This window comes from Schistocerca piceifrons, chromosome 1 (assembly GCF_021461385.2).
Source record: "Schistocerca piceifrons isolate TAMUIC-IGC-003096 chromosome 1, iqSchPice1.1, whole genome shotgun sequence".
NCBI classification, from domain to species: domain Eukaryota; kingdom Metazoa; phylum Arthropoda; class Insecta; order Orthoptera; family Acrididae; genus Schistocerca; species Schistocerca piceifrons.
In genome coordinates this window covers 646,134,402-646,149,579 of record NC_060138.1, presented here as the reverse complement: position 1 = coordinate 646,149,579, position 15,178 = coordinate 646,134,402, and the positions used below count along the sequence as shown (strand labels likewise).

At 39.1% G+C, this 15,178-nt stretch overlaps 1 protein-coding gene across 1 annotated transcript in view; it reads right to left on the bottom strand.

Annotated features, from left to right (window-relative positions):
- Positions 1 to 666: 666 nt before the first annotated feature.
- LOC124792201 (ionotropic receptor 25a) overlaps positions 667 to 15,178 on the bottom strand; it is a 436,300-nt gene continuing 421,788 nt past the window's right edge. The window contains exons 18-19 of the mRNA XM_047257921.1: positions 5,049 to 5,121; positions 667 to 1,087 (exon numbers count right to left, since the gene is read on the bottom strand). Of these exons, the coding sequence (XP_047113877.1) occupies positions 5,076 to 5,121 (46 nt within the window). The 3' untranslated portion in view covers positions 667 to 1,087; positions 5,049 to 5,075. The remainder of the gene's footprint in view (positions 1,088 to 5,048; positions 5,122 to 15,178) is intronic.

The window sequence follows — 15,178 nt, the reverse complement described above, 5'->3', positions numbered from 1 at the left end:
GTCTCACTCTCCAATAACCCACTATCCCCACATCCTCCACCGAAGTTTTCCCTTCCTCTGTCCTGTCATTTCCTCCTAAATTCACATCCCTATATCACCATCAGCATGTGCCACTCCATACTGGCTCTGAGAATCATGAGTCATATGCATAGCCTGTGCTCCTACCACACCTCCCACCCTCATTTTTAGCCAGCAAACCAGCTGCTTCCAGCCAAGTCACTACCCACTCACCACCATACCCTCTCCCAACCTTCTACCTCTGTCTCCCTCTACTCACTCTGCCTGGTGCAAACCCCACCACAACCAAGTACACCTGCTGAAAATACAGCATTGTGTGTCCAGCTAGTGCCATGTAGGAGCATAGGTGTGTGTATGTGTGTGTATTTTTACTCTAGCTTGAAAAAAGATTACTCAAAAAGCTCGCATGTTTGCCTTCTTTATATGTGTGCCTGTTGGTGACTCAGTGCTTCTCCTTTAGGACAGAGTGTTAGACAGGAATACTACACTTATCCCTCAAGATGATTGAAGAAATCAGCTCTTCTGCACTGCATGTATTTTATTAGATCCTTTGGGTATTTTTCCTTTATAGCATTTTAGTAGTTTGTAATCCTAGTGTTACTTTTGACCAGTTTTTTATATATTCACTCTATATTAACTTAGACTGGGATCTAACGAAAGCATGTTGAGTGCCCTTCACCCAACATCATTTGTGCAAAGCATAGGAAATACAAGCACATATATACATTCAACAATATAAATGTCAGATGATGATGAGTTGTAATCAACAAATTAACTTAATTTTCAAAGTACTGTCCAATCAAGTTCAAAAATTGTAAAGAACAATACAGTGCATCTGAAATAAGTAATATCAGCAAGAGTCTGTAGTGTAAAAGCAATTCCAGCATTTTGAAGCACTGTCTAGATGATACCAGCTGCAACCAATGTTGTGGAGTTGGGAGTGAATGGTCTGCAGTGGTGGGCTCACACTTAGATCCAATCCAGCATGATCTTCTGTGGCTGTGTCTCAGTCCATGATGCAGCCTAGACAAAGTTGGTTCCCATGCTTTCTGGTCAGTTGTCTGAATCACTTTCAAAAGGATACACAGTTTTACCATAATATATCCACTAACATAATAGTGCTTTTCAAATCAGATAAAATTCTTAGAACATTACCCTAATAATAAGATTCATAATCTGCAATCTTTCTCACTTTAAAACTATCATCTACTTCAGCAACATCATTGGTAAATCTTACAACACTAAAGGTAGAACAACATGTAAAACCACACATATAATTTACCAACTAACATGTATTCATGGTATGGATTTTGTGCAAGAATGACCACCACTAAAGTTCCTGCGTACATGAACAGACATAGAAGAACTGCTTGCCTCAAGGCCATCTAGTACCCAGATTATGAGCATGCTCTATAGACCTATGTACATGCTACGTCACAAAGGCCATTTGGATTCTTCCACTTGAAACTAATTTCCATGGGCTCTGGAGATGGGACTTTGTTCTTACACACGTCGTTGCACAATCAATAAAATTTTTCTGGATTTGTGTCTGCATTATCAGTATGTAAAACTCCCAATGTTTCGGTCACTGTTACAGCTGACCATCTTCAGGGTGTTTTTGTGTAACAAAAACACTTCAGGGTGTTTTTGTGTAACAAAAACACCCAGAAGAAGGTCACTTGCAACAGTGACTGAAACGTCAGTAGTTTTACATATTGACAATGTAGTCACATATCCCAGAAAAATTTTATTGTTTGTGAGAATGGCTGTGGAAGCATATGTTTGTATGTCCATGCACCTCACTACCCTTTTGGACTGAAGCTCTGATAACAACTTCCAACCTCCCCTTCTATTCCTCCATCATTAGAATTTCATTATTTGCTCAATTACTTACTAATTAAAAAAAATATTTTCAGCTTCCTCATGCCTCTAATGTTTTTGGTCTTTTGTGAAGTCCTGTTGTTAACTGCACTATTCATTTTATTCCTCATTTCTCTTCCCTTTAATCCATTTTTACTTATTATTTTGCATTTATGTCTTCTCTGAACTGGAGCTGATACAATGTACATGAATATACTATCGTTGACCTCCTGCACTCTGTTATAGGCCTACCTCCCCCTTCATATTGTCTGCCAACATTCTCATAATAGGAGGGACACTTAAGCCTGGGACCTGACTGACTTATCTCTCCTTTTCTCAACATACTTATCTTTTCTCCCTGAAACTAACAACTCCAATAGCTGTGTACTGTATTTTACCTTTATATGTATCTATTGGCACTCATTAGAATATGGCTTCCCAAAGATAAGTAGTGGCCAGACATTTTGTCTCCTTGTAACTTTACATAAATGCACGTTCCTTTTGATACCTTAATATTTTTTGTAACTTTCTCAGGTAAGTGGTGGTCATAAACTGTTTCCAGTCCACTTTTATTAGTTAAATGTTTATTTGACACTATAACAGTGAAGCCATAGTCACAATACATAAAAATCTTTCTTTAAAAAAAGGGGTTACATTACCAGTTGAAATGAACTATGTCGTCATTTTGAAATGCAAAACATCAGTTGGAGAATATGTAATGGGAACTGTGACATAATCTGACAGTTACAAAAAACAATGAGACCAGGAAACTGAGGCAATGGTGGCACAACCAAGTCACTACAAGTTATGCCCATGCTTACCCAACTGTTCATTCCATGTCCTAATGTATGAGGGTTGGAACTTTAATAGTGGCAACTATTTATTTACTGCTCATACAAAATAGATACTTATTTCAAAGTTTTACTGACCTTCAGAGCAGTCACCAGCATTGTGTATAACCCGTTGCCAGTGATGTGGAAGTTGTAGGATATTCTTAGCAGTGCCAGTTGTGTTGACAGTCATCACTTCTGTCTCTAAGCTGGTGGTAGGTTGTGTTCCAAAAATGAACAGCATAGAGACAGAAGTGATGACACTTTCTGCAGGACCTGACCATCATTTTGCAGGACAATGCTCCAGCACATACAGTGCAAGCTTTTATTGATTTGTTTGACTGATGGGGCTGCTAAGTGCTATACCACCTATTGCACTCTCCTGACTTAAGCCCTCATGAGTTCAATTCGATTTCTAAACTGAAGGAGACACTTCACGGTATTCACTTCAGAACTGCTACAAATTTGTCGGGCAATAGACCACGGTGCTCGAACTGTCAACAAAGTTGGCACTGCTAAGAATATCCTATCATTTCCACATTGCTGGCAACAGGTTATACACAATGCTGGTGACTACTCTGAGGCTCAGTAAAACTTTGAAACACATATCTATGTTGTACAAGCTACAAATAAATAGTTGCCACTCATAGAATAGATAAAAATTATACCAGGGTAAAAATTGCCAAAGATTCTTGCAATGTGTCCTGCTGTGACACAACAATTGTACTTGCCACAGTAGGACACATTGCAAGAATCATAGGCAATTTTTACCCTGGTGTAGTTTTTATCTATTCTGCATTAGGACGTGGAGTGAATGGTTGGGCAAGAATGGGCATACATTGTAGTGATTTGGTTGTGCCACCATTGCCCCGGTTGCCTGGTCTCACTATTTTTTGTAATTGCTGTGAGATGTATGGTCACAATTCCCATTATACAGGGTGTATCAAAAAGGATGGCCTAAACTTACATGGCTGAAAGTACATGATAATAGAAGCACAAATGTCAAGTAAACATGGGCTCTAAAACGCATACCTTAAGAGCTATGAGGTGTTCTTTTGTGAAACAAATCTCTTATACTGCAAGCTCTTTGCTTTCCACATTTTGGGAAGTGTTAGTATGGACCAAAACAAGAAAAAAAATGTCCAGTAAACATGTGCTCTAAAATGCATACCTTAACAGCTATGAGCACCTGTTTATCTTTGGTACTTTGGAACACAACTCTTCTAATGAACTTTTAAGGGATGCATTTTAGAGCACATGTTTACGGGACCTTTTTGTCTCATTTTTTTTTTTTTTTTTTCATACTACCACTTCCCAAAATATGGAAAGAAAAGAGCTTGCAGTATAAGAGATTTGTTTCACAAAAGAACACCTCATAGCTCTTAAGGTATGTGTTTTAGAGCCCATGTTCACTTGACATTTATGCTTCTATTATCATGTGCTTTCAGCCGTGTAAGTTTGCGCCATCCTTTTTGATATATGCCCTGTATGTTCTCCAACTGATGTTTTAAATTTGAAAATGATGACGTAGTTCGTTGTGACTGTTAGTGAGTGTAACCCCAATTTTACAGAAAAATTTTATACACTGTGACTATGGCTTCACTATTGTAGAGTCAGATAAACATTTAACTTATATTACAGTCACACTCCTTTATGACAATTCTGTCGGTATAAAGAAAACTTTTATTAGTTTGATGAGTAAATAAAAAAGTAAATATTGGAGATGATAACACTCAAAGCAACAAATAATGCATGAGTCAATAACATCAGTGAGACATACATGTCTGTCCCAAGTGCTTCTATCTATGTACTGAACATTTAGTGATACTTTTTTGTGATTGTTGGTATATAGCGAAAGTCATTTAGTGAGTATAGTGTTTATTATGGGTGACATAAGGGAGCACAAAAAGTGTTACTTGAACTTATGACAACAATGGTGTTCATGTATTTTACATTTTTGAAAAGGGGTCATCAATAGAACCTACATCCCGATTTGGAGCATGTTTCACCATTGCCAGATGTCAGGAGAAAAAACAACTGCAACATGCGTGGCATAGAGGAAGGGAGAAAACTGGCAAGGCCATGAAATTTTCTCTATCTCTCTCCAGAACAAATCATGCTGCAACTCTGATAGTACACCACACAGAGTACAAAAGTAATTAAGAATATAAAAATGATATATTTACTATCAGTGATCTCTTTAAATAGACTTCTACACTAAAGTAAAAATTGGATGAAAACACAATTATCTCATTGCAGTATCTCATTGCAGTAACAACATTTATTATGAAATACTTGCAAAGTTTTAAGAAAAAAAAGCTATAGAATGCTTGTGCATACATCAATATGTATCTGCATCAGAGTCCACTACCATGGATTTGTAACTCCTGCCAATGTAACACCTTGACGCCGCCTGGAAAAAAAAGGAAGAAAAACATTTTGGTTATTTTGATAAGCTGGCTGTATATCACACTATAGAAGTGGTAGCAAAATACACATATTTCAGGCTATGAAAGAAAAAAAATAAGCTGCATACATTCTGATATTTTTGAATAAAATTTGACAATGTTCATGAAAAATGAAATTCAGCATGGTATTCATAGTGAGTATTGAATATCTTAGTTTTGTTTGTTTTCTTCCATATACAACAATTTAGGAGTATGGCATCTCATAATAGCTGTGTAATACTTTACTTCTCTGTTTTATTCACCAGAATGAGGATGGGATTTTTCTGGATACCTGGTAGTGTTTCTCCCATTTTATACACTTATTTCCAAATTCTGAGTAACCAGCCAGTTCATGGACTCACTCACACTTATAGGAAAATGTGAAGTTAAACAACAGAAAATCCAGGATGGAATACTGACAATATTATAAGCATAGTTGCTACTCACCACGTAGTGGAGATGCTGAGCCACAGACAGGCATGACAAAAAGACTGTCATACTAAGCTTTCTGCCAAACAGGCCTTCATCAGAATTAGACAACATACGCACACATCAGTCTGGCCTTGGGTACCAGAGACTGTGATATTGTGTGTGTGAGTTGTGTTTCTGTAAGTATTTGTGTGTGTGTGTGTGTGTGTGTGTCTGTATGTGTGTATGTTGTCAAATTCTGTTGAAGGCCTATTTGGCTGAAAGCTTTGTTTGACAGTCTTTTTGTTGTGCCTTCTGTTACTCAGCAACAACACTATATGGTGAGTAGCAACTATCCTTTTATAATATTGTCTAAATGTAAAGTTATTTCATCAACTCCATCAACTCTTACTATAAGCTTTAAGCTTCAATCTTTCAGTATTTTGCTATCATTGCTGGGTCATTATTCTTTAACAACAATCCCTTTTTTTCTTCCAAATCCCTGATAGATAATTTCCATTGAAGAGGCTTCCAAATTACTTTTTTATCATTTCCTTTTTTCGCTGAGCTTAACAGTGATTTGCTATCTGTAACGTGAAAGTCAAATTTCTTCTCTTCACCAACAGAAAACTAATTTTAATAATCTTACTGCAAAAAAAAAAAGGACACTCCAACAGTCATTTTGTTTTTAAGTTTCATTCTTCTCTTAATCCAATATAATTTTATTCCTGTGTATTCATTCTTGATTATGTCTGTAAATGGCAGAAAGTTCGTGATCAGGAAATTTATGGTTTTACCTCTCCTCCCCTTGACAGTCAATTACTAGAGATGCAAACTTTTTCTACCACCAGGGTTCAAACCAACTAACCTCTGTGCCAACTGAGATAATATTAGTGTGTTTTAGTGATCTCATCTATGGCTTCATTCATTAAGAGCAACTGATTATGTATTTAGTAGCAAACACCAACAGAGAAACAATTCTGGTTGTAAAAATAGTACACAGTTTAAGTACTATAAATAGATCATGTGCCTTTTTACTGGAATGTTCAGATGTAACAAACTGAAAGTAGGACGAAAATAAACTCAAATTGTGGAAAGTTTAGGACAAAGATAAAGTTGTGGCAGTTAAAGAAAGCACTGAATGGTTTGCCAAGAACAGATATGGGAACTGTGAAAGAACTGGGGGAGTGCCTTGTTGGAGCAGATGAAAAAATAAGTGGATCTAATAGCAGCAAAAGAAACTGGTAGCTACCACATTAGTAGAATGGTAGTGACGGATGGGGTCTCAAGGAAGTATAATGCCTTTAGATATACACTCCTGGAAATTGAAATAAGAACACCGTGAATTCATTGTCCCAGGAAGGGGAAACTTTATTGACACATTCCTGGGGTCAGATACATCACATGATCACACTGACAGAACCACAGGCACATAGACACAGGCAACAGAGCATGCACAATGTCGGCACTAGTACAGTGTATATCCACCTTTCGCAGCAATGCAGGCTGCTATTCTCCCATGGAGACGATCGTAGGGTTGCTGGATGTAGTCCTGTGGAACGGCTTGCCATGCCATTTCCACCTGGCGCCTCAGTTGGACCAGCGTTCGTGCTGGACGTGCAGACCGCGTGAGACGACGCTTCATCCAGTCCCAAACATGCTCAATGGGGGACAGATCCGGAGATCTTGCTGGCCAGGGTAGTTGACTTACACCTTCTAGAGCACGTTGGGTGGCACGGGATACATGCGGACGTGCATTGTCCTGTTGGAACAGCAAGTTCCCTTGCCAGTCTAGGAATGGTAGAACGATGGGTTCGATGACGGTTTGGATGTACCGCGCACTATTCAGTGTCCCCTCGACGATCACCAGTGGTGTACGGCCAGTGTAGGAGATCGCTCCCCATACCATGATGCCGGGTGTTGGCCCTGTGTGCCTCGGTCGTATGCAGTTCTGATTGTGGCGCTCACCTGCACGGCGCCAAACACGCATACGACCATCATTGGCACCAAGGCAGAAGCGACTCTCATCGCTGAAGACGACACGTCTCCATTCGTCCCTCCATTCACGCCTGTCGCGACACCACTGGAGGCGGGCTGCACGATGTTGGGGCGTGAGCAGAAGACGGCCTAACGGTGTGCGGGACCGTAGCCCAGCTTCATGGAGACGGTTGCGAATGGTCCTCGCCGATACCCCAGCAGCAACAGTGTCCCTAATTTGCTGGGAAGTGGCGGTGCGGTCCCCTACGGCACTGCGTAGGATCCTACGGTCTTGGCGTGCATCCGTGCGTCGCTGTGGTCCGGTCCCAGGTCGACGGGCACGTGCACCTTCCGCCGACCACTGGTGACAACATCGATGTACTGTGGAGACCTCACGCCCCACGTGTTGAGCAATTCGGCGGTACGTCCACCCGGCCTCCCGCATGCCCACTATACGCCCTCGCTCAAAGTCCGTCAACTGCACATACGGTTCACGTCCACGCTGTCGCGGCATGCTACCAGTGTTAAAGACTGCAATGGAGCTCCGTATGCCACGGCAAACTGGCTGACACTGACGGCGGCGGTGCACAAATGCTGCGCAGCTAGCGCCATTCGACGGCCAACACCGCGGTTCCTGGTGTGTCCGCTGTGCCGTGCGTGTGATCATTGCTTGTACAGTCCTCTCGCAGTGTCCGGAGCAAGTATGGTGGGTCTGACACACCGGTGTCAATGTGTTCTTTTTTCCATTTCCAGGAGTGTACTTCGAAGATTATTATGTGATAAAATCAATAAAGAATTACATGGGTTAGACTAAAAGGAATCAAAACAAGTCACCAGAACAAAAGAGGGAAAGGTATTTAATTAATTGGGGCAATTGGCTAAAGGATTACATAGCGGGTAATAAATTGTTACAAGGAATCTTAATAGACAAAAGATGAAACTGGCAAAATTATTGTCAGTTGATAACAGCGGCAGAAGTAAATTCCTAGTATATCACGTTGACAGTGAATAATTAATTTGTCATGCTACTGAATATAAATGAAGCACAATAGCTACAAAATAACAACATTAGAGACTGAATATGTATTGATGTAGAAGTCAGTTGAAAGTATGTAATTAGGGAAATCAAATGGTATCAAAGAGTTAAGTGGTGAAATGAACAAAGACAACAAGCATTACAGAGAAATAATGGATGCATGTCCTTCACAGTCAGATAAGGATGTCATCAGATTGGAAGGGGGGTTTTGTTACTTCACTTTTTAAAATCAATATAAGAGAACAGTGTTCAAACTAAAGCCATGAATTTAAATGAAAGGTGGGCAAAGTATATAAAAATGTCACAAAAAACAGTGCACACAGAGAGCAACTGGCAGAGGGATGGTATGAATTCAAGAATGCTACAGTTACAACTGCACTAATATTTGAACTTTACCAGAACATGCAAAATCACATGGATCGTTGGATAGATTTTTCAGTATTGGGGAATTCTTTGATTCTATGACCAAAGTTAGAGTTTGAATTGTGCTATGGTAGAGGAGAATAAAGATATGGAAAAGAGAATTTGGAAACTATACCAGGGCTTCAGCAGTCATGTCAGAAAACCAATACATTCAATGAATGCTCCAGGAAGTCCTGAAGTGTCACACAACCCACAGTATTTCCTTGAAGTAGCCTTGACTTCAGAGTTGGTTCGATTAGATTCGTTATTTATTGATCGCAAAAATTCTGTTGTAAGTTGTTACACATGGACATAGGATGAGACACAATTACAATTTGTATAATATTAAAATTAACTCATAATAAGAAAAAGAACAGTTTCATCTGTAGAATGAAATAAATTGACTAAACAGTTGTTCTATTTAATGATAAATTTAGAGAGCTGTGGGCATTCCTCAGGCACACATATGATCAGTTTACTTGTAACAAATATGATCTATTTTATGAACTTTTTATAACATTTATTGACTTCTCACTAAGAATTAGGAACTGTAACACATGGTAAACACCTATCAACAGAATAAAATATAATAACATAGAGTTGCCATCTAAAAGAAAAAGGAACATACTGGAAAAAACTTATTTGAGAGATTTGAATTGCAATTCTCAACATAAACCATTTTGTAACTTTTCAAATTGTTCACTGGGTAATGGCTTAGCTAACAAGTCAGGAAGTTCTTCCTCTGTGTCTACACAACAAACATCAATAATTCCCTTGCTCACATAGTCTCTGGCAAAATTTTATTTAATGTCAATGTGCATCATTCACTCATGCTCCCATCTTCCAAGCAAATGAATACAAGAATTGTTGTATTTTAAAATCTTTACTGGGTAGTTGATCTTGAGACCCAAGTCAGTCAACAGTTGAATGAGTCACAGACATTCAGTTGGTGCTTTGACCAATGTTACATAATCAGCTTAATTTGAAGATAAGGCGATATATCTTCATCATTTCATCATCCAACAAACAGCAGGTCTATGCACTTGAAAAAGGAATCCTGATGTAGGCTTCCTACCTTCTCCACTGCCAAAATTTGCATCTAGGTAGCAGAGAACAAACTCTGCTCCTCCTCTTCCATAATGCAAAACAAAATTCAATGTTCCTTTGATATATCTTAGTATTCTTTTAAGCCCCTTTCAATGACTCCCTATTGGGTTTCTTCATTATCTGCTGAAATAATTACTGTTACTTTCAGGTCTGGTCATGTTGTAAACATGGCACACATCAGACAACCTATCAATTGACGTAATGGTTTGCATACACTGATGTAATATTGATAATTACGGGTATTAGTTCTGGCTGCTTTCCATTTGAGTTTGGTCTCCATTGGTGTATTAGTCATGTTCCAACTGTTCATGTCAAAAAATTCCATTAGTTCATGTAAGTATATAGGTTGAGCCACAATTATTTTGTCTTCTGACCTTTTGAAGTCAATGTGAAGAAATGATTTAAGGTCTCTGACAATTGGTTATTCCAAAGCCCTTTTAATTTTGTTGATCTCATACAGTTACTTGCAACAATTATAATCTTCATATAATAGAAAATACGTTCTACTATCTTCCAAGTTGCCTATGTGCAAACATCTGTCAATATTTGACTGTCTAAGTCCAGTACTTTTGTTAAAACTATCAAATGTTGCAATCCACCTATGAGGAGCCTGCTTCAATCCATAAGAGACCTTTTTTAATTTGAAAATGTGATTCTTTTAACCTGTGACAGATTAGGGATCCTCATGTAGACATAGTTATGTAGATCTTCACATAGAAAGGAATCTATGGGATCCATTTGGCACATATATAGTTCCTTCGGAATGGTGATTGACACCAGTGTTCTCAATATAGCTAAATGCGCAATAGGAACATACATTTCATCATAATCATAACCGTTCCTCTGAGGACAGCTTTGATTATAAGCCTTGCTGTATATCTCTCAATTTTTCCATCTTGATTATGTGTAATTTTGAACCATTTACTAGCAGTTGCTCACTTCTCTGGTAAGCCCTGAGTGAACTCTGATGTCTCATGAAGTCCCAGTGACTTTCTTTATTCATTGATCACTTGCTTCCATTCACGTTCATGTTTCCCTTGTACATGTTTATAGCATCCAGGAATGTCAGCAACAAAATAATTGTTCAATACACAAGGTCAGTACTGCATAATCATCAAATCATGCTGGAATCCTTCTTTCTCAGTTGTTTCATCAAACACTTCCTACCTTGTCAGGCATCCTGACTACTACTTTTGAGTTATCAATCTTTTTTTTTTCTTTATTGTTTCATCTATTTCGTATTCTTCAGTCCTGTTTTCTTCTATTGTGTATTCTTCTGTGCTGTTTTCTTATTTTCCTAAAAGCTATTGTTCACCAGGTCTTCCATCAAAAGTGAATTTTGTTTCATCAAAAAATGGTACCTTTTCCTGAAATTACTTTCTTCAGCTCTGGGCACTAAGATCTGTATCCATTTGGACAACAGCCAATAAAAATGCATCCAACTGAATGAGAACTTTCTAACTACCAGTTCTTTTGGAAGTTTTAAAAGTGCTACGCAACCGAACACCTACATCTTCTCCAAGTTTGGTCTTCCACACTGTAGAGCCACTGGTACTTTCCCTTCCAAAGTAGTAGTTGGACTCCTATTGGTAATATAGACTGCAGCCAACACTGCTTCTGTTCAGAAATTCTTGTCAAGTTTTGATTGAGAGGCATATAACATCTTTATCCAAAATAATCCTACTTAAGACATTCAGAAGCCCCATTTTGCTGCAGTGCATATCACATTGTGAACTCAAATTGAATGTCCAGGTCTTCACAGAAAGCCTTCAGATCATTTGATATATGCTCTTATCCACTACCACTATGAAGATGACTTATTTTCAAATTAAAAGGAGCTTTAGACATTGATTCAAAAATTTGAAAAATTCTGGCACTTTTAACATGGTTTCTAGAAAATGTACACAAGAGATAGGAGTAAAGTCATTAGTAAATGTTAAAACATACCTGTTATTATCATGCAAAATTCGGGTAATTGGTCCAATTAGATCACTATGGTAGTTGTCAGGTTGTTCTTATTTTTTGTGTTTTAAGGTGCTGTGACATCTGTTTTCCTTACATACATGTATGACAAAAACCACAAGCTGACTTGCCATTCCTCTTTGCTTGAAAACATTGCACAGGGATAACCACAGATCAAACAAGTTAGCATTATCTTTGGGAAACTCCAGCCACAATTCTCTGTATGATTTGAGACTTACAAATGTTGTCCCCTTTTTTTCAAAGTTGCTAATTGTTTGTATTTCTTTGTGTATACTTCTACTATATCATTCTTTTTATATACTGTCATTTCAGAATAATTCATTTGAATAAATTCCAGCTGGACAATCTCTAAATACAAACATTTAACTGGGTTGTTTTAGAATGTGTCAAAAATTACTCAACTGTACAGAAGCAGTTCTTGTGAGGAAACATTTTTACATGTGCTTTGAATTCTTCTCTATCTGACTTTAACCTTTGGGTAGGATGTTGTATAGAACTGCCATGTGCCCTACACTGCAGTGTCTTTTTACATAGCAATTGGCTACCCACTATAGTGCCTCGAGAATTTTGGGGTAAATTCTAGAAACCCTCGTATTTCTACAATCTTGAACATGCGTTATTTTAGAGATGAGTGTGGTAAAGTAGAACTGCACCATAATTATGTGTATGCAGGATGGACATGTATCGGACAGATGATCGGCATTGGCAGGTAGTCACCGAGCCCGCCTAAGAAGTTACATGTCCAGCTCAAGGAATAAGCGCACCATACTCTGTGCGATGTCAAACATTATTGTGTGAACATTTGAATATTGTTGAAAGAAAAGAAGAGACAATTACTTATTCATTCATTCTGTTACTTTCTTAAGGTCTGGGACAGTTGTCTTGCTAAACTTGGAGAGATTTGCAGACTCTATTTATGGAAAAATGAATGTGATAGTTTCTGACGGGCCGGAAGGTGTCGAGCTTACAAAAAATGTTTTAGTTGTATGAAAACTGTTATGTGTGATGAAAATGCAATGAGATTGAGTTCAAAGTATTCTCGAGTGTATGGAGTTATTTTAAAAGTATAAAAAAAATTCCTCCAAAGTAGCATCTTATCTTTGGAGAAGAAGTTGTGCAGGACATCGCAGCTGCTATCCTGAAAAGATGATTGGTGAAGCACCTCCAATAGCCAAAGGCGAGTGTGAGTCTTGCACACCAGTACCACACTGCCACCCTTAATCACCGGAAACTGCCAGACCATAAATGCAAAGCTGGAACGCAGGTCTTTATTTTTGTAAAAATATGTAAATTTTCATGAATAGAACACACTTTAACATGAAGAAAAATGCAAGGTAGTGGATACTGAACACCAGAAATAGATGTTTAGTGGTGGAGAAGAGAGATACTTTCCTAATTATCTTCACTAGTTTCCTGTGCACAAGAAATATCTTTCGATGTGTGACACACCAGAATGGAATGCAGTATGTGAGTAATGAGTATCCAGGTGCCAAATATGCACATTTTAGTGTTTCAGTATCACAGACTCTACTCAGATCATTAAACACTTAGCACCAACTGCTCAGCCAATTTACTAACTTTTTAAAATGTTTGTCCCACAGTAGAATGCCATCTACTCACAATCTGAGGAATTTTGTGGTTACTCTCAGTTTATACGTACCTTTTTAAATATAACATGATATGTGCTTGATGAAACTGTAAGTGATGAGTGAAAATTTTGTCTTTGTACAGTAACAGTTTAAATTTTGTAGGAAATTTCTTGTAGAATGTAAATAGAAGGAAAACTTCTCTGCTTTCAGAGTTACCCTTTTATGAGCTACAGTAAAATAAAATAAAATAAAAGACACACACACACACACACACACACACACACACACACACACACACACACACATACTCCTGTGCCTGTACACAGTGCTGGTTAGACCCACAGTGCCAATGTTATTTTTTGGCAGGTATGGCAGGTAGACTGTATGTTTGGGGGTAGTGTCAGGTGGGGTGGGTAGTGGAAGAGGGAGGCAGGGGAGGGGGGTGGGGATGGGCAGCTAGTAGCATGGAGGGAGGCAGGCAGGTTGTCAGCTAGGAATGTGTGAGGGATGGATGGCAGGTATATTGGCTGGCACTACTGTAATAGCTGGTAGGAAGTGGCACATAATGAAGATGTCATGGGACATGAATTGGGAGATGATGGCAGGATGGAGGAAGGGGAAACTGTTGGGTGGAGGCTGCAGGGATAGAGTGTTACCTGAGACTGAAGCCAGGGTGATTATGGAAGTGGGGGATGTGTTGGAAGGACAGTTCCCATCTGTGCAGTTCAGAGAAGCTGGTGGTGAAGGGAAGGATCAAGATGGCTCAGGTTGTGAAGCAGCCATTTAAATAGAGCATGTTGTGCTCAGTTGCATACTGTGCCACCCATGGTCAACTTTGTTCTTGACAACAATTTGGTGGTAGCCACTCATCATGGTGGACAGCTGGTTGCTAGATACCAACAAAAAAGGCAAAGCAGAGTTTGCAGCAGAGTTTGCAGCAGAGTTGGTATATAGCATGGCTGCTTTCAGAGGTGGCTCACCCTCTGATGGGGTAGGCTAAACCTATGACAGGATTGAAGTAGGAGTTGCCAGGTGGATGAGCTGGCCAGGTCTTGCACCTTGGTTTGCCCCAGGGGTATGGTCTTTGTGTCTATGGGCTGGTCCTTCAGACTCAAACCCATCATATCATTCCTTATACACCTTATAAACTGTATATTGACACAACTATTTTTCAGTTGAAGGGATGTTTTACAAATACATCTGCTGCACAGCCATGAGCACCTGCAGGAACCCTTCCTATGTCAACCTGTTTGTGGGCCATCCACTTCACCTGGTATTCCTCTAACTAACACATTACATTCCTGGATGTTGGCCTCCATCTATCCGATGGCTCCATCCACACTTCTGTGTACATTTAACCCACTAACCACCAACAGTACCTGTATTTCAACAGCTCCCATCCCTTCCACATCTAAACACCCCTCCCATACAGCCTAGCACAACCCATGTATACGTCTCTGCAGTGATGAGAACTCCCTTGCCCAGTATGCTGAATGTTTCAGAAAGGGCTTCACACACAGC